Raw genomic sequence first — 26,235 nt, 5'->3', positions numbered from 1 at the left:
CAACTCCTCCCTGTCTTCCGGCTGTTTTCCGGCATCCTCCAAGAGGGCCCACATCACTCCGCTGCTAAAAAAGCCTACCCTGGATCCCTCCATCATCCAGAACTACCGCCCGGTACCTCTTCTTCCTTTCCTTTCTAAAACTATAGAACGAGCCGCTTCTACTCAACTTTCTTCCTTCTTTTCTAACAACAACCTGCTAGACCCCCATCAGTCTGGCTTCAGATCGGGCCACTCGACAGAGACTGCGCTCCTCTCCGTCAGTGAGTCACTTCATGCCGCACGAGCAGCCTCCCTCTCCTCTGTCCTCATTCTTCTAGATCTCTCTGCTGCCTTCGACACTGTGGATCACTCCATCCTCCTGTCTGCCCTGTCAGCAACGGGCATCTGTGGCACAGCCCTGGACTGGATTGAGTCCTACCTCTCTGGTCGCTCCTTCCAGGTTGCCTGGGCTGGTTCGGTATCGACACCTCGGCCCCTCGCCACAGGAGTTCCCCAGGGCTCAGTCCTTGGCCCGCTTCTTTTTTCTCTCTACACTCGCTCCCTTGGCCCTGTGATCACTGCACATGGGCTATCCTACCACTGCTATGCGGACGATACCCAACTCTTCGTCTCGTTCCCGCCGTCTGATACGCAGGTTTCAGCCCGTATCTCTGCTTGCCTGAGGGACATCCAGAGCTGGATGGACAACCACCATCTAAAGCTCAACCCAGGTAAAACTGAAATGATATTCATCCCTGCTAATACCTCTCCCCATCTGGATCTCTCCATTTCCCTCGGGGATACCACACTCACGCCGTCACCCAGTGCAAGGAACCTCGGCGTGGTGATGGACAGCAGACTGTCCCTTTCCGAGAACATTGCGGCGGTGACCCGGTCTTGCAGGTTCTTCCTATACAACATACGGAGAATCCGCCCCTTTCTCACCCCCTACTCGACCCAGCTCCTGGTCCAAGCGATGGTTCTGTCCCGCCTGGACTACTGCAATTCCCTCTTGGCTGGCCTCCCAGCGTCTGCCATCAGACCCCTCCAACTCATCCAGAATGCAGCAGCTCGTCTGGTCTTCAACCTTCCCAAATACTCACACGTCACCCCCCTGCTTACTTCCCTCCACTGGCTGCCTGTCATGGCTCGCATCAAATTCAAAACATTGGTGCTAGCCTTCCAAGCAGTTAAAGGGTCTTCCCCAGCTTATCTGCAAAAAATCATCAGACCCTACACCCCTGCCAGACCTCTTCGTTCAGCCTCCACAGGCCGCTTGGCACCTCCCCCTCTCAGAACCTCCACCTCACGCTCACGACTACTGTCTGTTCTGGCTCCACGGTGGTGGAACGAACTCCCCGTTGAGGTCAGAACTATAGAATCCCTCCCCACCTTCAAGCGCAAGCTGAAGACACACCTCTTCAAACAGCACCTCTCCCCATCCCTCCCTACCTCCCTGTGAACCTTAATTGTTGTCTCTGTGACTTGTGTATCAGTATTTTAGTTGGCTAGGTAAGCAGTGTTTGGATAGTTAACTTTGGTGACTTTTGCTCTGTTTGTTTGTTTGTTCAAAAAAAAAAATGTTGTACAGGTAGCAGTTGAAATTGTACTTACCTCTTGGGTCTTTCAGCGAACTTATCCCTGGTTATGGGTATGCACTTTGTTGTACGTCGCTCTGGATAAGAGCGTCTGCCAAATGCCAATAATGTAATGTAATGTAATGGTACCCTTCAGAGAGACAGAGATTGTGTTGGTACCTTTCAGAGAGACAGAGATGGTGTTGTAACTCTAACACTGAGTGAGAGGGTGGTGTTGGTACCTTTCAGAGAGATAGATTGTGTTGGTACCTTTCAGAGAGACAGAGATTGTGTTGGTACCTTTCAGAGAGACAGAGATTGTGTTGGTACCTTTCAGAGAGACAGAGATTGTGTTGGTACCCTTCAGAGAGACTGATATTGTGTTGGTACCCTTCAGAGAGACTGAGATTGTGTTGGTACCTTTCAGAGAGACAGATATTGTTTCGGTACCCTTCAGAGAGACAGAGATTGTGTTAGTACCTTTCAGAGAGACAGAGATGGTGTTGTAACTAACACTGAGTGTGAGGGTGGCGTTGGTACCTTTCAGAGAGACAGAGATTGTGTTGGTACCTTTCAGAGAGACAGATATTGTGTTGGTACCTTCCAGAGAGACAGAGATTGTGTTGGTACCTTTCAGAGAGACAGAGATGGTGTTGTAACTAACACTGAGCATGAAGGAGGTGTTTGTACCTTTCAGAGAGACTGATATTGTGTTGGTACCCTTCAGAGAGACAGAGATTGTGTTGGTACCTTTCAGAGAGACAGATATTGTGTTGGTACCTTCCAGAGAGACAGAGATTGTGTTGGTACCTTTCAGAGAGACAGAGATGGTGTTGTAACTAACACTGAGCACGAGGGAGGTGTTTGTACCTTTCAGAGAGACAGAGATTGTGTTGGTACCTTTCAGAGAGACAGATATTGTGTTGGTACCTTTCAGAGAGACAGAGATTGTGTTGGTACCTTTCAGAGAGACAGATATTGTTTCGGTACCCTTCAGATAAACAGCGATTGTGTTGGTACCCTTCATAGAGACAGATATTGTGTTGGTACCTTTCAGAGAGACAGAGATTGTGTTGGTACCTTTCAGAAAGACAGATATTGTTTCGGTACCCTTCAGAGAGACAGGGATTGTGTTGGTACGTTTCAGAGAGACAGAGATGGTGTTGTAACTCTAACACTGAGTGAGAGGGTGGTGTTGGTACCTTTCAGAGAGATAGATTGTGTTGGTACCTTTCAGAGAGACAGAGATTGTGTTGGTACCCTTCAGAGAGATAGATATTGTGTTGGTACCTTTCAGAGAGACAGAGATTGTGTTGGTACCCTTCAGAGAGACAGATATTGTGTTGGTACCTTTCAGAGAGACAGAGATTGTGTTGGTACCTTTCAGAGAGACAGAGATTGTGTTGGTACCCTTCAGAGAGACAGATATTGTGTTGGTACCTTTCAGAGAGACAGAGATTGTGTTGGTACCTTTCAGAGAGACAGAGATTGTGTTGGTACCCTTCAGAGAGACAGATAGTGTTGGTACCTTCCAGAGAGACAGAGATTGTGTTGGTACCTTTCAGAGAGACAGAGATGGTGTTGTAACTAACACTGAGCATGAGGGAGGTGTTTGTACCTTTCAGAGAGACAGAGATTGTGTTGGTACCTTTCAGAGAGACAGAGATTGTGTTGGTACCCTTCAGAGAGACAGATATTGTGTTGGTACCTTTCAGAGAGACAGAGATTGTGTTGGTACCTTTCAGAGAGACAGATATTGTTTCGGTACCCTTCAGAGAGACAGAGATTGTGTTGGTACCTTTCAGAGAGACAGAGACTGTGTTGGTACCTTTCAGAGAGACAGAGATGGTGTTGTAACTAACACTGAGCGTGAGGGTGGTGTTGGTACCTTTCAGAGAGACAGAGATTGTGTTGGTACCTTTCAGAGAGACAGATATTGTGTTGGTACCTTTCAGAGAGACAGAGATTGTGTTGGTACCTTTCAGAGAGACAGATATTGTGTTGGTACCTTTCAGAGAGACAGAGATTGTGTTGGTACCTTTCAGAGAGACCGAGATGGTGTTGTTCTCTCCCACCAGGTAGCCGCACGGCAGCAGTTCCGGAGTCTCGGCGCCGGCTGTGCGGTGGATGTCCCCAATGCTGTACCCCACCACGCTGTCTGAACTCAGGCCCAGCTGCGTGGCTGGGTCCACGTGGATGATGTACTCCTGCAAGGGGCCAGAGTTAAGGGGCACATTCCATTTTAAAAACTCTTAAGCCTGGTGTCTTTGCTTTCTGTGAAAAGTGCATTATAAAAAAGTTTACATTGACATTACAATAAGTCACACATAGCATATATAAAATACTTTATCTTTTAGATGCCAGTACAACTTTAAAGCCCAAACGTGTTCCAATCAATTTTTTTTATTCTGATAAGTTTTTCATTAATTTACACTCTCGTTGGTGTCAAAAAGGTTACATGTGTTGATCTGAGTCAGCATGCGAGACCCTCTGTTCACCTGGAAGGAGAGGTTTTGTGTGTTTTAATTTTACCTTGAAGAGGCGGCGGACCACCCCGTCCAGGACGTCCCATTTGGTTTTGCCGCTGACACCGATGCAGCCAATCAGGAAGTGACGAGGCCTACACTCCTGCAGGTAAACAGGTGATTGGGTGAGATAACTCTGGCAGATGTGGAAATTATAATACTGGTGGCAGTGGGTAGTTTCGCTGTAATAATGCCGTCTGTATAGTTTTGCGGTAATACTGGTGGCTGTGTGTAGTTTTGCTGTAATAATGCCGTCTGTATAGTTTTGCTGTAATACTGGTGGCTGTGTGTAGTTTTGCTGTGATAATGCCGTCTGTATAGTTTTTCTGTAATAATGGCAGCTGTGTGTAGTTTTTCTGTAATAATGGTGGCTGTGTGTAGTTTTGCTGTAATAATGGTGGCTGTGTGTAGTTTTGCTGTAATAATGGTGGCTGTGTGTAGTTTTGCTGTAATAATGGTGGCTGTGTGTAGTTTTGCTGTAATAATGCTGGCTGTGTGTAGTTTTGCTGTAATAATGGTGGCTGTGTGTAGTTTTGCTGTAATAATGGTGGCTGTGTGTAGTTTTGCTGTAATAATGGTGGCTGTGTGTAGTTTTGCTGTAATAATGGCAGGTGTGTGAGACTCTTGCCTCTGTGCGCTTGATGTCGTCCTCCAGGGTGACCATGATCTTGACATGACGTCCCTCTTTGTGCATGATGCCTTCTCCATTACTGTCCAGCAGCAAATCTGTGGAACAGGAACACGCACAGCATTAATCACACGCACGCACGCGCACACACACACACACAGATGCCCATGCACACACTCCATGTATAAAAGATAAGAGTTCTGAGGATAGACTTAAGATGCTTAATCTCTTTAAGCTTAGTAAAAGGAGACTTAGGGGGGATTTGATTGAGGCTTTTAAATCCATTAAAGGGATTAACAAAGTGAACTATGGGCAATTCTTCAGGGTGAGTTTGGTTATCAGAACGAGAGGGCACAAATCAAAATTGGAAAAGGATAAATTCCGCACAGATATTAGGAAGTATTTTTTCCATAGAGAGTGGACACTGTGTGGAATAGCTTGCCAGTGCATGTAGAGGAGGCAGAAACACCGGGGGTTTTCTAGACCAGGCTTGATACGGTGTTAGATTATTATTCTATTTAGCTTTTAGGCAATTTAGGCAGTAGGTACACTTAGGGGTAGGAAAAGGCAAGCATTGCTGGGCTGAATGGGCTGTTCTCGCTATTATATTATGTCATGTTGTACATACACACAACTGTGCACACATGCAAGTGCACACATGATGTTAATGACACACGCACAGGGTTAATCACACATACACACACACAGGGTTAATCACACACTCACGCTCACACACACGCTCACGCGTACACACACACACACACACAGGGTTGACCACACACACACATTCACACAGGGGTAATCACACACGCGCGCGCACACACACACACACACACACACACACACACACACACACACACACACACACACACACACACACTCACACAGGGTAATCACACACTCACCCAGGCTGGTAGACTCCGTCAGGTTGAGTCCGTGCTGGGACAGGGCGGGGGGCGGGTTTGGGGAGGGGGAGAGGGACACCTGGGAGGCAGGCCTGCTGTGGGGGCCCTGGGTCTCTGACTTCAGACGGTCGTTCTCCGCTTTCAGCTTCTCAATCTCAGACTGCCAAAACACAGACAGAGAGTCACCACATAGCCCTGAGACACACTCCCACAGACACAGACTGAGAGCATCACCACACAGCCCCCAGACACAGGAGGTTATGTAGTCATGGTGGTGTAGGTTCAGGAGGTTATGTAGTCATGGTGGTGTAGGTGGTGTAGGTTCAGGAGGTTATGTAGTCATGGTGGTGTAGGTGGTGTAGGTTCAGGAGGTTATGTAGTCAGGGTGGTGTAGGTTCAGGAGGTTATGTACTCATGGTGGTGTAGGTTCAGGAGGTTATGTAGTCACGGTGGTGTAGGTTCAGGAGGTTATGTAGTCACGGTGGTGTAGGTTCAGGAGGTTATGTAGTCACGGTGGTGTAGGTTCAGGAGGTTATGTAGTCACGGTGGTGTAGGTTCAGGAGGTTATGTAGTCACGGTGGTGTAGGTTCAGGAGGTTATGTAGTCACGGTGGTGTAGGTTCAGGAGGTTATGTAGTCACGGTGGTGTAGGTTCAGGAGGTTATGTGGTCATGGTGGTGTAGGTTCAGGAGGTTATGTGGTCATGGTGGTGTAGGTTCAGGAGGTTATGTAGTCATGGTGGTGTAGGTTCAGGAGGTTATGTGGTCATGGTGGTGTAGGTTCAGGAGGTTATGTAGTCATGGTGGTGTAGGTTCAGGAGGTTATGTAGGTTATGTTAGATGGTAGCAGACCTGCATGCGGTTCATGGCCTCGCGCAGCTGGTCCAGCTGGTGGGCGGAGCTCAGGGCCTCCAGCCGGATGTCCGTCAGCTTCATCTCCTTCTCCCGCAGCTCACAGCGCAGCTGCATCACCGTCTCCGCCTCACTGTCCACACACTCCGAGAGCCTGCCACACACACACACACATACATACACATATACACACACACACACAGACACACACACACACACATACACACACATATACATACACACACACACACACACATATACACACACACACATACACACACATATACATATACATATACACACACACACACACACACACACACACACACAGACATACACACAAAAACACACACAGACACACACACAGACATACACACAAACACACACACACACAGGTCAGGAGATAATAGTGCTTACTCTAAATCAACTAAGTCGCTTTGGATAAAAGCGTCAGCCAAATTACATGTAATGTAATGTAATGTAATGTAATGGTGGGGCTCAAGAAAGGTGCCGACTTTTGGCACAAAATGGCCAACATTGCAGACCGGTGACATTGCTCATTGGTGCAAATGAGTTACACAATGTATCACAAATAACCAAGCTGTAAAAAGGTCTTAAAAAAAAAATAAAAAAAATAAAAAAAATTCACATTACTGTAACTGAAGATTTTTTTTTCACAATCTTTGTGACAATTTTGTGATTTGGCAGAAAAATGTCAGATGAGGACTGATCAGTGAATGAAGCTCATCTACAATGTGCTACCAAGCAGACCCACTACACGAGGGTGGGCTGGTATGAGAGAAGGGGGTTATGTGACAACACAGAGAATAACAGGAGAATAACGCTACCAATTCACACCGTAGACCAGCAGCGTACTATTATTAATATTAATGTAGTTGGGCCAGAACTACCTAGTCCGGAATTCAAAATTAAGTGTGGTGATTCAGCCAATAAATGCGTGTGCCAGGATGCTATTTAGGTGGCTGTGTCAGACCTTGGCCCAATCAGGCAAACACCCATGGCTTTAGACAGGGACTGCATACACCGTCTCACTAATGAAACACTCCCAAAAAGCAAAAAAAATTGCTAAAGGAATAGTTTGTCAATAGAAGTGACAATAAAGGATGAGTTTGGGTCCAATGTGTCACGTGGGGCATGGCGGCCAATACGGTTTGGCAGCCACAGAATATTCTTTTTTTTTTTAGAGATATTTTTTAGGCCTTGTTCAGCTTTATTGGACAGTATATAGAGACAGGAAGAATGGGGGCGAGAGAGAGGGAAAGACATGCGCAAATTGTCAGACGGTCGGATTCGAGCCGTTGACGTCGCGGCTCACAGTGAGCATGCGGCCAGTGCTCTGCAGGCTGCGCCGGTGAGACACCGCGGCAGCCACAGAATATTCTAGAGACGGGCTTGTCATTCCGGCAGGTTCTGTGATCGAAGGCGCGCCGCCCGCCCAGAGTGCGTCTGATGGGATGAATGTGAATAGACGACACTCCCACTCCCCAAAAAAAGGTCAGCCAATGAGAATGAGGAGAGAGGTACTCACAGGGAGTTGGATTGGGAGTTCCTCAGGATGGGCGTGGAGGAGGTGGAGCCGTTGTGGCGCAGTTTGGGGGAGGAGGGGAGTGAGGAGTCGGTCATCTCCTCGATGTCAGAGTGCGACGACGCCGATTTGGGAGACTTCTTCTTGCCGAACGCCTGCTTGAAGGAGCTCCGCAGCTGTATAAGAGCCGAGAGAGGGAGATGGCAAAAGTAAATGTCTCTGAAACACAATACTGGAAGCAAACTGCATGGAAACAAACAGAAACTCAGGAGGGCAAAAGAGGACAACAAGTGACTCGATCCTGTTGGAAAGTAACCCTGCGTTCACTTTGCCAGTTGCGGTAAAACAATGGCGCATGAATGACAGTCCACAAGAACCCCCCCTGGTCGTCTGTGGGTGAAGTTACAATTTGAAGAAAATCCCAAGAGAAACATACAGCTAGCCAGTTAGCAGCTGGGTTTAAAATTTTAAGCAAGGCTATCAGGTACCATCCGAGTATGGAAAGCAAGTTTGGGCTTCAGATTTTTTAAAATATGCTCACTGTATTTCCTTAATAATGTAATGACTCGATAAATTCTAGCAATAAATTCTGCATAAATTATTTCAGTGACCAAACCAGAATTACCCACCAAAATTTTACCACACTGCAGGAAAGAACAGATTGAAGATATATCACTCTCTCGAGCTCAGACTTTCACCCGCGGCTAACACAGGAGCCCCCACGGGTTCATCTCCAGATGGATAGAGTCACTTTGGGAGAAGGAGGGAAGGATCAGCGTACAGGGCGGTTAAGCAGCCGGAAGCGCTGGGGTTAGCGGCTAGCCAAGGTTAGCGGTTTGGGGGGAAGGCTCCGACCTTACCTCGTAGACCTGCCGTGTGGCGGGAGAGCACGAGAGGGAACAGGAAGACACAGAAACAGCACACAGTGAGTTTGGTGGTGGAGGACACACACAGCCAGCCACTGTTAATCTCTGCGCCCCAGACTGCAGGTGCCCAAGCCGGTTTGGGTTTTCCGTGGTCATAAAGATTCTGGCCGATTAATGACTGCTCTTGCGTCACTGATTAAATTCTGATTCTGATTCAATTCTGATTAAATTAAATTCTCTGTTCTACTTTATTGGATGAAATCTTATTTGGCACAGTGCCTCTAAGCTTGCAGCTCAGCCGAAACTCAGCGGGGCGACATTGGGGGCGCTCAGGAGATAAGAGCAGTCGTCTGGCAGGAGTCTGGCAGTCGTCTGGCCGTCGTCTGGCAGTCATAGGGTTGCCGGTTCGCCCGGGGTATGTCGAAGTGTCACCTAACCCCCAGTTGCCCCTGATGAGCTGGTTGGTGTGTTGCATGGCAGCCCATGGCCATTGGTGTGTGAGTGTGTGAGTGTGTGAGTGTGTGTGTGTGAATGGCTGAATGAGATGCAATTGTACAGCGCTTTGGATAAAGGCCTACAAAGGCCCACTTAACTAACATCTCCTATAACCCAACACGCATCAATAAAGGTCCTTACAGCTAACCCAGGAAGAGCAGTTCGCCTTACAGTAGGGTCAAATTTCCACACGGGCAGGAACGCAATCAGAGCCTAGATCCTCCACACCGTTACAAATCGCTGCCTCCGTGCACTCTGCCTCTGCTGGCTGTTTCCCTACGCACTGCCTCTTTCCCGGAGGAATCAGGTACAATCGGGCCCCTGCTGCAGGACAGCGAGACTCCCCCACGAGAGAGCGCATGTGCAAACTGAGGCGTGGACATCCAGTGACGAACCGCAGCGGGTCACTTCAGGACACGACTGCTTCATTCCCAAGAGGAACGGACGAAGCTCAGTGGAGCGGGTTGGACTCGCTCTTCTTAAAGGTACAATGGGTCATTTTGGACTTCTAACGGCCAAGAGAGGAACTGCAGCAACAAACACGCTCAAACCACAACACTGCTTATCCCACCCCTTCTGTGAACGCGCCGACGTTGAAACGTCATTGGCTGTGGCAATTAGAACCAATTTTCAACCAATGAGCTTGAATTGTTATACAGCTATACAATGTATTATACAGCTATACGATGGTTGCGGCAAAGGTGGAAAGGGTCTTGGTAAAGGAGGCGCTAAGCTCTAAGTTCTGCGTGACAATATCCAGGGTATTACGAAGCCTGCGATTCGTCGTTTGGCTCGCCGTGGAGGAGTCAAGCGCATATCTGGTCTGATCTACGAAGAGACTCGTGGAGTCCTGAAGGTGTTTTTGGAGAATGTGATCCGTGATGCCGTCACCGACACCGAAAACAACACGCAAACGCCCCTGCCCAACCGCTGACGCTCAGACACGTTAAACGAGTTAAGCTCTGCGCCGTGGTTTGGGTCATGTGACGGTAATGGCGGGGGGTGTTGGTGGAGGAAGGGGGACTGACCCAGTTCTTCTTCTTCTTGTTCTTGGTGTCCTGGTCCAGGCTGCTGCCCACGCTGGAGTGGCTGGTGACGCTGGCGATGCTGGACACGCTGTCGGAGGAGTGCTGTCTGCGGATGCGCAGGTCCGGCTGCGCGCCGTTCCCCGAGGCTGCGCACACACGCAGGGAGAGAGAGACAGAGAGAGAGAGAGAGAGACACAGAGAGAGAGACAGAGAAACACAGGGAGAGAGAGAGAGAGACATATGAGTGAGCGCTGGAGTGTTAGCGGCTGTCCACGTAAGCCGCAACGAGCATTAGGGGTAGGCAGTTGTGATAGGAAATGCTGCCGTCATTAAGTATTAGCAGGGGGGACATATTAGCAGAAGAATCTATAAATGGTAGGAAGCATTAGCAGTGGGAAATAGAAGTGGTGGCAACTGTAAGTGGGGGTACGCGTTAGCCGTGTTAACTGTAAGTGGGGGTAAGCGTTAGCCGTGTTAACTGTAAGTGGGGGTAAGTGTTAGCATTAGCGGTGGTAATCGTGAGTGGGCGCAAGCGTTAGCGTTGGTAACTGTAAGTGGGGGTAAGCGTTAGCGTTGGTAACTGTAAGTGGGGGTAAGCGTTAGCGTTGGTAACTGTAAATGCAGGAAAACATTAGTGACTTGCTAACGCTCACTGGCCCCTCACCTTTACAGGTGAGCTCTGGGGTGTTGATCACACCGTTGATGGCCGCCTGCGCCGCCACGTTCTGCTTCTTCAGGAACTCGATGGTCTTCCTCAACTCGTTCAGCTCAGAGTCCTGAGAGGCGCGAGCACATACACCTCTAAATGCTCCTTAAACACAGCAGCCATCACATACTCAGAGCTACCAACCTCATTCAGTGTTACTGTGCTATGCCTCTGTGCTAACAGCCTCATTCAGTGTTACTGTGCTATGCCTCTGTGCTAACAGCCTCATTCAGTGTTACTGTGCTATGTCATCGTGCTAACAGCCTCATTCAGTGTTACTGTGCTATGCCTCTGTGCTACCAACCTCATTCAGTGTTACTGTGCTATGCCTCTGTGCTACCAACCTCATTCAGTGTTACTGTGCAATGCCTCTGTGCTACCAACCTCATTCAGTGTTACTGTGCTATGCCTCTGTGCTACCAACCTCATTCAGTGTTACTGTGCTATGCCTCTGTGCTAACAGCCTCATTCAGTGTTACTGTGCTATGCCTCTGTGCTAACAGCCTCATTCAGTGTTACTGTGCTATGTCATCGTGCTAACAACCTCATTCAGTGTTACTGTGCTATGTCATCGTGCTAACAGCCTCATTCAGTGTTACTGTGCTATGCCTCTGTGCTAACAGCCTCATTCAGTGTTACTGTGCTATGTCATCGTGCTAACAGCCTCATTCAGTGTTACTGTGCTATGCCCTGTGCTAACAGCCTCATTCAGTGTTACTGTGCTATGTCATCGTGCTAACAGCCTCATTCAGTGTTACTGTGCTATGCCACTGTGCTACCAGCCTCATTCAGTGTTACTGTGCTATGTCATCGTGCTAACAGCCTCATTCAGTGTTACTGTGCTATGCCATTGTGCTAACAGCCTCATTCAGTGTTACTGTGCTATGCCTCTGTGCTAACAGCCTCATTCAGTGTTACTGTGCTATGTCATCGTGCTAACAGCCTCATTCAGTGTTACTGTGCTATGCCACTGTGCTAACAGCCTCATTCAGTGTTACTGTGCTATGCCTCTGTGCTAACAGCCTCATTCAGTGTTACTGTGCTAAGCCTCTGTGCTAACAGCCTCATTCAGTGTTACTGTGCTATGTCATCGTGCTAACAGCCTCATTCAGTGTTACTGTGCTATGCCTCTGTGCTAACAGCCTCATTCAGTGTTACTGTGCTATGCCTCTGTGCTAACAGCCTCATTCAGTGTTACTGTGCTATGTCATCGTGCTAACAGCCTCATTCAGTGTTACTGTGCTATGTCATCGTGCTAACAGCCTCATTCAGTGTTACTGTGCTATGCCTCTGTGCCAACAGCCTCATTCAGTGTTACTGTGCTATGCCTCTGTGCTAACAGCCTCATTCAGTGTTTCTGTGCTATGTCACTGTGCTAACAACCTCATTCAGTGTTATTGCGCTAACAGCCTCATGGAGTGTTATTGCGCTAACAGCCTCATGTAGTGTTATTGCGCTAACAGCCTCATGTAGTGTTATTCAGCGTTCAACATAATGACCTCTCACAGCTACTCCTGGTGATGTAAAAAACAAGAACAGCAGCTGCGGTAAACAGGGTCCTGTAGTGTGCGACAGGCACTGTTTTGTTGGTGTGACTCTTTCTCCTCACCTTCTGTTCGGCCGTCATAGTGAGACTCTGGAGCCGGATTGTCATGTTCCCGAGACTCTGCTCGAAGGCTGCCACCAGGTGGGCCTGTAAAACACACACACATACACGTGCACACGCACGCACAGTTAGAGAAAGAGTGACACCATTAATCATCCTGATATGTGCCGGCAGATGTTATCAACCCCTTGAAGAGTAGGTTTTTTGGAATATTTTCAAAATGATCAGTCAGTGTTCTAGAACCTGCGCTCAATCTCCCTTCCGCGCTCCTGTGACCTAAATAAAATTCTGGTGAAAGAGGGGTCTAACACCACAGGCAAAGGTTTGCTGCAGAGCAGTTACATTACACTACTGGTTCAGGTTGGCGAATGATGTTCAGTGCCAAGGCTAACTGGCAAGATGATGGTGGCCCCACTCATAACGAGCTGTGGGCCACACAGACCCTCACACACACTGCCACAGACACATAGAGGAGAGACTCATCACACCACAGACACAGAGAGGAGACTCATCACACCACAGACACAGAGAGGAGGAGAGACTCATCACACCACAGACACAGAGAGGAGGAGAGACTCATCACACCACAGACACAGAGAGGAGACTCATCACACCACAGACACAGAGAGGAGGGGGACTCATCACACCACAGACACAGAGAGGAGACTCATCACACCACAGACACAGAGAGGAGGGAGACTCATCACGTCACAGACACAGAGAGGAGAGACTCATCACACCACAGACACAGAGAGGAGACTCATCACACCACAGACACAGAGAGGAGGAGAGACTCATCACACCACAGACACAGAGAGGAGGAGAGACTCATCACACCACAGAAACAGAGAGGAGACTCATCACACCACAGACACAGAGAGGAGACTCATCACACCACAGACACAGAGAGGAGACTCATCACATCACAGACACAGAGATGAGACTCATCACACCACAGACACAGAGAGAAGACTCATCACACCACAGACACATAGAGGAGAGGGGACATTCAGAAGCATCTTTGACACAGATTGACAGAAGGAGCCTCTGCCAACACTATGTAGAGCTCCTGTTTGGAGTTCAGCCAAGTTCAGCTTGGGTAAAGCAGAACTGCTTCTGAACAGCGTGCCATGACCATATAAAATACAGTTTTTATTTCCAAAACAGTTCTGAGCTGAAGATAATGCACATGGCTTACTAAGGCCAGCTGTGTTGTGGAGTGAGTCATTACTTGCTGATAATTCCCCAGAGATATGACAACAAAAACCCAAACAAGAAGGCTCCAAATCACCAAGATAACCAAAATAAATAGCTGAACTGTGAAGTAGACAAATAAAATAGAAATTGTTCTGTAGTACTCAGTAGTAAATCTTCTTCCAAAAATCAAATCTAAAATCAAAGTGTCAATTGACCCAAACATAATTATTCTTCTTGAACTGACAACTGTGCAGATTGAAAAATGTAAAGAGTTTGAATCCGTCCTGTAAAACACATACCAACAAGGCATAAAACAGAAATTGTTCTGCAGGCATTTAATTATCGCACAAAATGCTCAACAAACTGAAATCCAAGTGTCGAACATCACATTCCTCAACTGATAAAAATGTGCATAAACTGTTCAGACTGAAAACTTCAAATAGTTGGGATCAGTCCGAAACAACACACATACAAGGCATGTACAAACCAGATGGCCAGAAACCTTTCTCCGGTCAGCAATACAGCAGTTTTCATTCTCACTATGACCAGAAAGCACAAAAGGGTGAGGAGCTCTCAGTTAAATAATCACACGAATGTTATGTAAATAACCTGCGTGAAGCACAGCTAAAATCATCTCAAATCAACGTCTCCATGCGCTCAGACGAAACCGAAGCGGCCCCACCTCCCCGGCGGTCCGGAGGCCTGACCTCCCGTCCCGTGTGGTCCTGGTCCTCCTGCTCCTCCCGTTCGGCACGCGCCCCCTCCTCAGCGAGGGGTACCGGTTCAGCGGGTGCCAAGTCACGCTCGCAGACGACATGGTGGCATGCGTGGTTCTGTTTGAGAGGAGCTCGAACGCGAGAGGGTCCTGACTGAAGATCGCCTCGCTGTTAGGCGAGGTTACGAGGACACGCAGGACCTGACTGAAGATCGCCTCGCTGTTAGGCGAGGTTACGAGGACACGCAGGACCTGACTGAAGATCGCCTCGCTGTTAGGCGAGGTTACGAGGGGCACGCAGGACCTGACTGAAGATCGCCTCGCTGTTAGGCGAGGTTACGAGGAGAAGGCAGGACCTGACTGAAGATCGCCTCGCTGTCAGGCGAGGTTATGAGGAGCGCGCAGGACCTGATGTACCAGGGGCCGGCCGAAATGAGAGCTGATAGCTCGGCACAGACTAAACAGGGACCGGGAGCGACGGGGTTGCCAGGGCTGCTGCATCCCCACTAATTAAAAAAACATCCCTCCATATTCGCGCATGAAAATCTTCAACACTTTTTTCCCCCTTAAACCTCCTTCCGGAAGCCTCCTGGGTACCACTGACTACAGCAGAAAATAAATACACAGAAAATGACTAAATGTGAGGAAAAACTCTAAACCACTACACTCCCCACCCCACAAAATATGTCTGGCCCAGCTTGTGTGTGTGACCCTGACTGAGTGGGCTCACTTATTGCATAGAAACAGCAGAGGGAAATCACCAGCGTGCAGACTGGACGTGCCTGAGAAAAGACAACCTTGCTTGGGCATATTCAGGCAACCCGTGCAAATCCCCCCTCTACAGGGAATTAAAACCCCGTTGGCTTGTGGCAAACAAAAACCCTGTCATTAGTGTTGGCGGTTAAAACGGTGTTGCTTCAACCTGGTCCACTGAAAGCGCGTACACAGGGGCACCCTGAACATTTCTGTTCATGTCTATTCTTATTATTTCTCTGAGCTGTAACCGCGTTCTAGCCTGAGGGAAGGCCGGGTTGTGCAACATGGAGGCAGAAGGATCTGGAACATCTGTTCCCCGTGGCGACTGACGCACGCCATCGGTCTGATTCACCTCTCCGTTCTGCCGTGCCCACGGCCAGTGGCCACACTCTCCTCACTCACTGATCCACTGAATCAAAACAGCCTTTCGGGTCCGCCATGTAAACGCACTCAATCAAAACTCCATTCAAGTTGGGAAAGACCATGATTGCACAATTCATAACCCGTTCCGTTCTAACTCTGACACCCACGTCAATGTACAGTCACCGCAAAAAAGAAAAAATAATAACCGTGAGAAAATTATTTTCCCGTCTACTGAGATATTCGGTACATGAGTATGAATTACTGAATACATAATGCTATTAATGTTATCAGCAGTTATGGCTGCTGCAGTAAGTTCAAAATACATACAGAGAATAATACAATAATATAATAATGATACTGCCATTTAGTGATAACACAAACCACATTGCTGCAACATCACTGCAAACATCTAAAAGGTTGAATAAATACATGCTGTGCGCTGTGGTTTCGATGTCAAACACCGTTTGTTTCACCTGGCCCACACAAACTGATGAAGGGAAGCGCTCCTTTTCTGCGCTGTGAAGCTTCAGGCTAACGCCAAGTCAGCCTTGCTAGCTGGAACAAGCTCACTGCCAAAAGAGACTGTCTTAACAAGTGTTTTAGTCTTGTAATAACACTTAAGATTGTATTTCTTTCTCTCAAGTAGAAAATACTAGCTTGCCTAAAGTTACTTTTTGCTTGATAAGTGAAATGTTTTTATTCCATTGAAAAATCTTGAAATGAGTCAAACTGTCTTCCCACATTGGCAATATTTTTGTATTATTTTGCAAAATGGTAGGAGAAATAAGGTTTGAAGTCTCAATATAAGACTAAAATACTTGTAATGTTTTTGTTTTTGCAGTGTGCAGGAGAGGTGAAGCTGGGGTAAGAGGGCTCCTCGGTACCCCCCTGTAATTGGGCCAGTCCTAACAGACCTGCCATTACCGCTGAACACAGGGCCAACACAGAGAAACCCATCACTCAAATACTGCTGTGTACTGCAGATCCCCACTCTCTGACATACTTCTCCCTGCTGGGCAGGAGTTTCAAAACACAGCCAGCTGCTACCTACTAAATGTGCTGTGGCATTATAATGCCACGCCGCCATAATCCCGCTGAATTTTCGTGTCATTTTTTCATTCCTCCTTACTTATTTAACCCTTTCAGGGAACATGATAAAAATGTTCTAGAACATTACATGACATTATTGGCATTTGGCAGACGCTCTTATCCAGAGCGACGTACAGTTGATTAGACTAAGCAGGAGACAATCCTGGAGCAATGCAGGGTTAACGGCAGGGGTCTCCAATCTTATCCAGAAAGGGCCGGTGTGTGTGCAGGTTGTTGTTTTAGCACAGGACTAAGACAGCTGATTCTACTCATCTAGGTCTTGATTAAAGACCACGATTAGTTCATTAGTATAATCAGGTGTGTTACTGCTGGGTTAAAACAAAAACCTGCACCCACGCCGGCCCTTTTAGGATAAGATTGGAGACCCCTGGTTAAGGGCCTTGCTCAAGGGCCCAACGGCTGTGCGGATCTTATTGTGGCTACACCGGGATTAGAACCACTGACCTTGCATGTCCCAGTCATTTACCTGAACCACTACGCTACAGGCCACCCTACAAACCTGGCTATTCTAAACCTGGCTAAGTGTACACAGTGATGCAAACAGAAGCATGTGGCTCTCTGATAAGCATCTAAAGCTCCCATATTGCACACCTTTCCAGTCTTTTATTTTCAGTCCTGATATCCATAAGATGTTTGTGTGGTTTTAAGTACCAAAAACATCTAGTTTTACACGTCCATTCTGTTTTAGTGACTGTCTTTAAGGCTTGGGATATCAATGAACCTCCGTCCTGACAGGCTGGCGAGCTCCAACTAACTGAATGCCATTGGGATTTGTTCCAGCTATAAGGTGGGCCCGTGCTGAAGTAAACAAGCGTATCGTTGTGATGTCATAACTTCACGGAAGACCAAGCAGCTTGTTTACATTACATTAATGGCATTTGGCAGACGCTCTTATCCAGAGTGACAAACAGTTCATTAGACTAAGCAGGAGACAATCCTCCCCTGGGCCAATGCAGGGTTAAGGGCCTTGCTGAAGGGCCCAATGGCTGCGTGGATCGTATTGTGGCTACACCGGGGATCAAACCACCGACCTTCATGCGTGTACCTTAACCACTACGCTACACACCTTCTACTCCCTTATAATCCACATAGCATGGGAAATTTAATTTTCCACAATATGGGACCTTTAAAGGCATGCTAGCATAGCAACGATCAACCGACAGGCACAAGCAAACTGCAGCAGTAGGCGGATTGCAAAATGGCAAAATTGGTCCTCTTGCCGTTACTTACGTTAGCGCTCAGTTGCGTGGTCAGTGCAGAGACCTTCTCCTGGGAGGAATCCAGCTCCCTCCTGAGTTTCCGGATCTGAAATCAGACAGACAGACCAAAGGAAGGCTCACAGAACCCATCAGGGAAAAGATGGCAGTCCATGGAACATGACAAACCAGTGCTTTTCACTCCAACCCTAACAAAGCACACCTCATTCAACAGCTAGAGCAGGGCTGCCCAACCCTGTTCCTGCAGATCTAACATCCTGTAGGTTTTCACTCCAACCCTAACAAAGCACACCTCATTCAACAGCTAGAGCAGGGCTGCCCAACCCTGTTCCTGGAGATCTACCATCCTGGAGCTGCCAATTAGTATGTGCCAAATCAGTGTTGAAATAAGCACTGTAATAAAGTCATTTCGTTAAGTACAAGGGTAGAAGTAGCCTCATTTAACAGAAACTAGCATTAAACACCACATTCTTTCTGGCTGTGTACCTGCTCAAACGCAGGCCATAGGGGATATTGATATTTCATAACAGGGGCGGCCAATCTTATCCCAAATAGCCCTGTGTGTGGCTGCAGTTTTCTATTTTAGCCAGCAAATGAAAAATTAGGTGTAATAGTTAGTTAGCTGGACTAAAACAAAAACCCGCTCCCACGTGCTGGCCCTTTTCGGAGAAGACTGGACACACCCGCTTCATACAGACGAAGACCTCCTTACCTCAGACTGGGACTTCTCTTCAGGCTGCAAAACAAAACAAAACCGGAAGTGAGAGAAATCACTGCTAACAGCCAAGCTACTGAACAGGGGAGTTCTGTGAAGCAAGGCACACTTCCTCCTCCTGCCACAGGGGGGCGATGTGTACACCGTGTCAGCCACACTAAGGGTGGTGATACAGAGGGCAACACAGGCCAAGCAATGGCTATACAGTCCACTCCAAAAGTATTGGAACAGCAAGGTCGATTACTTTGCTTTTGATAGAAGATGTCAAAAGATGTACCTGAGATGACTGATCCAAATTTCAGCTTTTATTTCCTGGTATATTTATCTAGATTTGTTAAACAACTTAGAACCCATCACCTTTTGCATCAGACCACCCAATTTTTATGTGAGCAAGAGTGTTGGAACGGATAGGCGTTCTTGTCTAAGCAGTTTAACACATCTAGGTGTAAATACCAGGAAATTGTGAACTCTTGTCTCATGTTCATCTGCTTATCTCAACCCCAAATGTATTCGGTGTATTGCAAAAACAAAGGAATTGGCCTTGCTGTTCCAATAATTTTGGAGGGGACTGTAGAAGCCTGGCACAGAATACAGAGAAGCCATCAGCTGTCAGAACTATTTAAAGATGCGTTTGTCCCTCTAGGTCAATTTATTTCCCATTGGTAACAAAGTTGCTGATATAGGTTTCCCTAAAAATTGCACCCTAACGCTGGCCCTCAGGCACGCTCCTCGCCTGTAAAACTCCACCTAATTTAGGAGGAACAGCCAATGGGATTAGTGGCCTTCACCTGCAGCAGGGGCTCAGGACAGAGTCTGAGAAGCTCACATTCAGACAAGGCTCCAAAAAAAAAGACATGGAGATCACCTGAGCCAATATCAGGATAGTGACTGGATGATTCATGAAAGTTGCCCATTCCAAGTAGCACTCAATTACAATTGCTGGATGAAAAAAGGAAGTTTATGTTGCCAGCTACTGTTCCCGCCAAAGTACAATAGGCAACAGTTGATGCCATTGAGTTTGACTCGAGGGCAAAGCGAAATGTCGGTTTATACTTTGTAAATGAAATATATTTTAAATTAAACAATGACCACAGTCAACGTCGGGCGACATTAGAACGTTCATGAACATTCTGCGATTTCAGTCGAGCCATGAAGTATAAACCAACCTTAAGATCTACAGTGAGCTGAACTGGGCTCCTCTTAGGACAATATCTCAATATGACCCGGCAATGTGTCCCCCGTAGTGGACACACGTCTCTCAAGACACAAATATTCTAGTGTGCTGAAACCAAAGGGACATTTGATTAAAAAATAATAATAATATTATTGAAAATATTTTCACTGCAACATGTTTTTGTTATCAATAACTTCTATTTGCAAAACGCATTATACGCATTTCCGAAGATGAGCGTGAAATCTCTGAATATGAACGCGTATGTTCAAACGCGCTCATGCTGGTGTCGTTGACCCGCTCAGAGGTCAGGTTTCGCACAAACGCTCGACGGCCCACGTTTCACAGCTCGAGCATTGTGCGCCCGCCTGTCTCGTGGAGGAAGTGACCCAGCAGACCATCTCGTGTTACACGACAGCACTCTCTCTCTCTCTCTCTCTCCCTCCCTCCCTTTCCCTGACTGGAAAACCATTTGAGCGGAGTGCTAGCGGCTGAGGTTGGGCTCGTGCGCGGAGCTGTTCCGACAGGTCGGGAGGATCGCAGCGAGACGGGAGCTTGGCGGCCTCATCGCCCGCGCGTCTCTAACGCAGACCTGCCCGTCACGCCGCCCTGCCAACAGCTGATGACAGGACCGCTCAGCGCCTGGCTCTGTCAAACACAGCTTATCCTCGCCGGGGCGGAACGCACACTCGTGTCCGAACGCAGCCGACCGGGCACCTACTCAAGAATCTGACTTTTATTAGTCAGCTCACCTCCAGCAACGGCGTGGCAAACATCGCCGAACAGCGCCGACATCAGCGAGGACTATTCTAATTACGCGACTAGGAAACCTCATTCTACTGTCACCTTTATGACTCCATAATCTTCTCTCTCTCCTTTTTCTTCAGAAGATTAAAATAATAATCAAAGGTGTAACAATTGTACACAGAAGAGGACATAACAACGTTAAATAATCTGTGTCTTAAAGAGAGATGCAAGAATGTCAACCTTTTCCAAGGGAATCGATCTGGACAGAGTAACACACACACACACACACACACACACACACACACACACACACACACACACACACACACACACACTCACACTCTAATAGCCACGTCGTCAAACCATGCCATAACAACCATAGGTATCATACTAAACAATATACTGATATGGTTTTTCAGGATGAAACTACAGCACACACAGAAGACCAGAAACATCGAGAGGAGACCATCCCTGCACAGGCCCTACCGTAGTGTCCCAGGGCCGGGGGGGGCTGGAGAAGGTGATGGTAGCCATCATGGTGGCCTGGTGGTCCAGATACCTCTCTCTCTCTCTCTCTCTCTCTCTCTCCCTCTTCTCTCTCTCTTCTCTCCCCCTCTCTTTCACCCTCTCTCTCCCCCTCTCTCTCTCCCTCTCACTCTCTCCCTGTCTCTCCCTCTCGCTCACCTTCTCTTTCTCTCTCTCACTCTCACTCTCACTCTCACTCTCTCTCTCTCCCCCCCCCCTCTCACTCTCTCCCCCTCCCTCTCTCTCTCTGTCTCTCTCCCTCTCCCTCCCCCCTCTCTCTCTCTCCCTCTCTCCCCCCCTCCCTCTCCCTCTCCCTCCCTCTGTCTCTCTCTCCCTCTCTCTCTCTCTCCCTCTCTCTCCCTCTCTCCCCACTGCAGAGCGCTGGTGTGGTGTCAGAGCGCAGTCACCTCCAGAGCGTAATGCTGCTGTGGAGCTGGCGGTACAGAGCTGGGCTGACAGGACGCTGAGTGGGAGGGGCTGACAAGGCTCGCCAACTTTAAAAGCGCTTCATTCAGTGCAGTAGTGCAAAAGCACTCAGCTAGTATGGTACAGTACACCTCATCCTTTAAGATCAAAAAGTTCTGAACTAGTACAGTACACACATACTGCCAAAAGTGCTGAACTAGTACAGTACAATACTCACATAACTCAAAACGTGCTGAACTACTACAGTACTCACTGTCAAAAGTGTTGAACTAGTACAGTACAGTACTCACAGACTTTCAAAAGTGCTCAACTAGTACAGTACTCACATTTTCAAACGCTGAACTAGTACAGTACAGTACAGTACTCACATACTTTAAAACACCGTGCACTCTAGTAGTACAGTGATGTCTCTCTCTATGTGACCGAATAACAAACAATTACCAGGTCCTGACAGACATGTGGCTGGCAAAACTACAACCAAGCCTCAATGTCATGGAAGCACACCCTGTACCGCACAAAGAGCCAAATGAATGCAGGCAGGAACGCACGCGAATGAATGCACGTGAGACACCGAAACACAAGGCCGTGTGTGTATCTGCTTCACTTCAGCTCAAGCCTCTACAAGCTTGGTGAAATTTCCCAAGGAAAAAAGCCAAACAAGGATAATGCTGGCCTCCCTCCTCAAGACCTAAAGAAAAACACCCTGAGTATTAAGAGACTGGTAATGACCGCAGAGAATCGGGCTCCTCCAGGAACTTTCTGAATCATCTACCAAGAACAACTTTTCGCTTGAAGCGTGTTCCCGGCTCAAAGACGTTTAGGTGGATGAATGTCGCTCAAACTCACCGTGGAGTAGACTGAGGAGGAGCTGGACACGAGGGACAGCGAGGACCCGTGGACTGAGGACAGAAAAGAGAGAGACAGCAGAGATTCACGACGCGGAAAAACCCAGAGTGCTGCCCTGTGTCTTACTCAGGCGCTGACTACAGGTACAATAGGTAAGATTTTTGTGCTAAAACATTTCTACAAGACCATTTCAAATCCCTTCGTATCGTTGAAAAAGGCTCACTGACATGTTGACTCACCCTCTGCCTGTGTTTATAGTCCTTAAATTAGGGTTTCAAAATACGCAGTTGACGCACCACCACTCTGTACCAAAACATTGTATAGCTGTACAATAATTCAAGCTCACTGGTTGAAAATTGGTTCTAATTGCCACAGCCAATGGCGTTTCAATGTCAGCGCATTCACAGAGAAGGGGGAGGGATAAACAGTGTTGTGGTTTGAAGGTTTTTGTTGCTGCTATTCCTCTCTTGACCATTAGAAGTCTGAAATGACCCATTGTACCTTTAAATAACTGTTTATGAGGTGCGCTGCATGCGGTTATATTTGACCAGAGACACTTTCCCCCCGTTACCGTCCTCCAGGCAGCTGTTGTCATGGCAATTACGGCAATACATGTACAGTACAAGTCTGAAGGACGAGGCTGCAATTCAAACGCTAAACGAATGACGCATTACCAAAGTCCAAACGCATCATTTGGCATTTCTGTTCAGGATTGCCTATCCCACAATGCACTTCATGGTGTCACCTAAGCATATTTACTAACATATTAACTGGCTGGGGCAAACACATCAAAATTGTTTGTAAAGGGAAGTTTGATGTGTGACTCATCTGGATAATTTTTCTAATTATCTTTATGACTGTTGAGGCAGGTCAGTTAAAGGAAACAAACTAAATGAGGAGATAACATTTGCAATTCACAAAGCACAAAGACACATAGCTTAGCATTATGAGAAACTAATTAGAAATAATGAATTACAAAATTACTCCTACCATGTCCTACACCCGTCAGCTGAAACACTGCGGTAAATATGGCCGCCAAAAAGGTTTTTACAGCTTGTGACACCGCAGATAGAACAGCACTGAGAACGCTGCCAGAACTACAGAACGTGGGAGAGACAGATGACACCCATCACTCCAGAGAGCCCCCAGGGACCGGCTGTGTTTTAATGGACCGTTTCCCATGCGAACCTGTTTCTCCACTCACACAAATCATTCCCCACAGTCGTAACTGCGTGGAGTACTTTCACGGGAATAATGACGCGACAGACTCCAGGGTCTCTCATTACATTTAAGACGGGCAAAATATCATCATCCTTCTTATCTTATTATTTTCTTCTTTGCCTCTGGTGTTACAGTTTCAAACACACATATAGCAATTACAATTTTTCATATGAATCAAAGGGTGTGACTTATAAAACACGCCGCGACTAAACTAAATTATGTGGATGAGAACCAGAGTGACAGACTGCTTCAGCAGCCCCATGGGAAAGAAATGCATTTGGAGAATGTTTCTGGGTCAGGAGACAAAGTAAAGATATCGCTAACAGGGGTAACTGCTCCGTGCCTAACAAAACATACAGTGAATGCCGCTACACCTTGTCATATTGGATAACGCTTGTTGGTCGTTTGCTAGGCGATAATACTTTGAGAGGTTTCTGGCGTGGTGTTTCCTCACGTTCCGTGAGTGTGATGTGGGCTTTAACTCTCAGTGTAATTGTGTTTCCCATGGTGCCTCAGGCCAGGGCTCAATACCCTTCCCCGCTGACAGGGGATGTGCAGAGGGGTTTCAGGTGCACGACACAATTTTTCTTGTCTGGCCCTTGGGGGGCCTTTCAGTGAGTCACCGGGTTTGTGAGCTCCTGACATGTCTGTCAACAGACTGGCGATTCAGAGCATGAAGAAATAGTTCCCCATTAAAAATGCGCATTTCTGAGCGTGTGGATGTTCGCGAGAGGCTGTGGCTTTATCTCCGTAAAGACACGTTGATGGTGAGTTTTTCTAACGTCAGTTTTCAGCAGATTCATGACCGTAAACAAAAAGGTTGAAAATTTGTCGCATTTTAGTAAAACTATCCGGATGGATAAACAGTACTCTGGGTAAGTGGAAACACATTTTAATTTCATTGTTGGGGGAGCTGTTGCCCGGTGGTGCATATTCAGTTGACAGGCCAACACAGGAAGCTGGTGTGTGTGTGAGGCTGTGTGTGTGTGTGTGTGTGTGTGTGTGTGTGTGTGAGTGTGTGAGTGTGTGTGTGTGTGTGTGTGTGTGTGAGTGTGTGAGTGTGTGTGTGTGTGTGTGTGTGTGTGAGAGTGTGTGTGTTTCTGTGTGTGTGTGTGAGTGTGTGTGTGAGTGTGTGTGTGTGTGAGAGTGTGTGTGTGAGAGTGTGTGTGTTTCTGTGTGTGTGTGTGTGTGTGTGTGTGTGTGAGAGTGTGTGTGTGTGTGTGTGTGTGAGTGTGTGTGAGTGTGTGTGAGTGAGTGTGTGTGAGTGTGTGTGAGTGAGTGTGTGTGAGTGAGTGTGTGTGTGTGTGAGTGTGAGTGTGTGTGTGTGTGTGTGTGTGTGTGTGTGAGTGAGTGTGTGAGTGAGTGTGTGTGTGAGTGTGAGTGTGAGTGTGAGTGTGAGTGTGAGTGTGTGTGTGTGTGTGTGTGTGTGTGAGTGTGAGTGTGAGTGTGAGTGTGTGTGAGTGCTCTCCTGGGGGAGCGTGGGGGAGCGTGGGGGAGCGTGGGTCTCGGGGCTCACCCTCCTCGAACCCGTCCCGGAAGGACCCAGAGCGGCTCATGGTGCGGGTCTTGTCGTCCAGCGACATGGAGGAGTTGCGGAGGCGGGTGTCGCTGTAGGGGTCGTACGAGCCGTCCTGATTGGACAGGCTGTTGGAGCGCAGGCTGGCCAGGTTGATCTGCGCGGCCGTGGTGGGGCTGCCTGTATGGGCGAGGGGTCACATGACCGACAGATCAGTTTGCAGGCAAGAAATTCACAATAAAAGCATGTAGCAGAAAAGGAAGTTATCCAAGTAAACTAGAGGGGAGTTGAGGGGTGTTTGGGGTGAGTGTTGGGGGGTGTTGGGGGTGAGTGTTGGGGGTGTTGGGGGTGTTTGGGGTGAGTGTTGGGGTGAATGTTGGGGGTGAGTGTGAGGGTGTTTGGGGTGAGTGTTGGGGTGAGTGTGAGGGTATTGGGGGTGAGTGTTGGGTTTGAGTGTTAGGGAGTGAATCTTGGGGGTGTTTGGGGTGAGTGTGAGGGTGTTGGGGGTGTTGGGGGTGAGTGTGAGGGTGTTGGGGGTGAGTGTGAGGGAGTTGGGGTGTTTAGGGTGAGTGTGAGGGTGTTGGGGGTGAGTGTGGGGGTGAGTGTGAGGGTGTTGGGGGTGTTGGGGGTGAGTGTGAGGGTGTTGGGGGTGAGTGTGAGTGTGAGGGTGTTGGGGGTGAGTGTGAGGGTGTTGGGGGTGAGTGTGAGGGTGTTGGGTGTGAGTGTGAGGGTGTTGGGGGTGAGTGTGGGGGTGTTGGGGGTGAGTGTGAGTGTGAGTGTGAGGGTGTTGGGGGTGAGTGTGAGGGTGTTGGGGGTGAGTGTGAGGGTGTTGGGGGTGAGTGTGAGGGTGTTGGGGGTGAGTGTGAGTGTGAGGGTGTTGGGGGTGAGTGTGAGGGTGTTGGGGGTGAGTGTGAGGGTGTTGGGGGTGAGTGTGGGGGGCGTTAGGTACCGAGCTGGCCGAAGCTGAAGCGCGTGCCGGAGGGAGAGGTGAGGCTGGAC

General features: G+C 48.1%; 1 protein-coding gene across 1 annotated transcript in view; it reads right to left on the bottom strand.

The window, feature by feature from the left end:
- Window positions 1-26,235, bottom strand: part of LOC133111530 (neuron navigator 2-like) — a 66,411-nt gene that overhangs the window by 13,845 nt on the left and 26,331 nt on the right. The window contains exons 9-21 of the mRNA XM_061221961.1: window positions 25,237-25,416; window positions 22,500-22,552; window positions 18,782-18,805; window positions 18,083-18,157; window positions 12,715-12,798; window positions 11,064-11,175; window positions 10,400-10,545; window positions 8,014-8,186; window positions 6,465-6,618; window positions 5,615-5,774; window positions 4,710-4,807; window positions 4,089-4,184; window positions 3,595-3,763 (exon numbers count right to left, since the gene is read on the bottom strand). Coding sequence (XP_061077945.1) covers window positions 3,595-3,763; window positions 4,089-4,184; window positions 4,710-4,807; window positions 5,615-5,774; window positions 6,465-6,618; window positions 8,014-8,186; window positions 10,400-10,545; window positions 11,064-11,175; window positions 12,715-12,798; window positions 18,083-18,157; window positions 18,782-18,805; window positions 22,500-22,552; window positions 25,237-25,416 — 1,524 coding nt within the window. The remainder of the gene's footprint in view (window positions 1-3,594; window positions 3,764-4,088; window positions 4,185-4,709; window positions 4,808-5,614; window positions 5,775-6,464; window positions 6,619-8,013; window positions 8,187-10,399; window positions 10,546-11,063; window positions 11,176-12,714; window positions 12,799-18,082; window positions 18,158-18,781; window positions 18,806-22,499; window positions 22,553-25,236; window positions 25,417-26,235) is intronic.

The sequence above is a fragment of the Conger conger genome, chromosome 15 (genome assembly GCF_963514075.1).
Source record: "Conger conger chromosome 15, fConCon1.1, whole genome shotgun sequence".
Classification (NCBI taxonomy): domain Eukaryota; kingdom Metazoa; phylum Chordata; class Actinopteri; order Anguilliformes; family Congridae; genus Conger; species Conger conger.
Note: the sequence above shows the minus strand (reverse complement) of the source record. Positions and strands in the feature narration are given on the sequence as shown.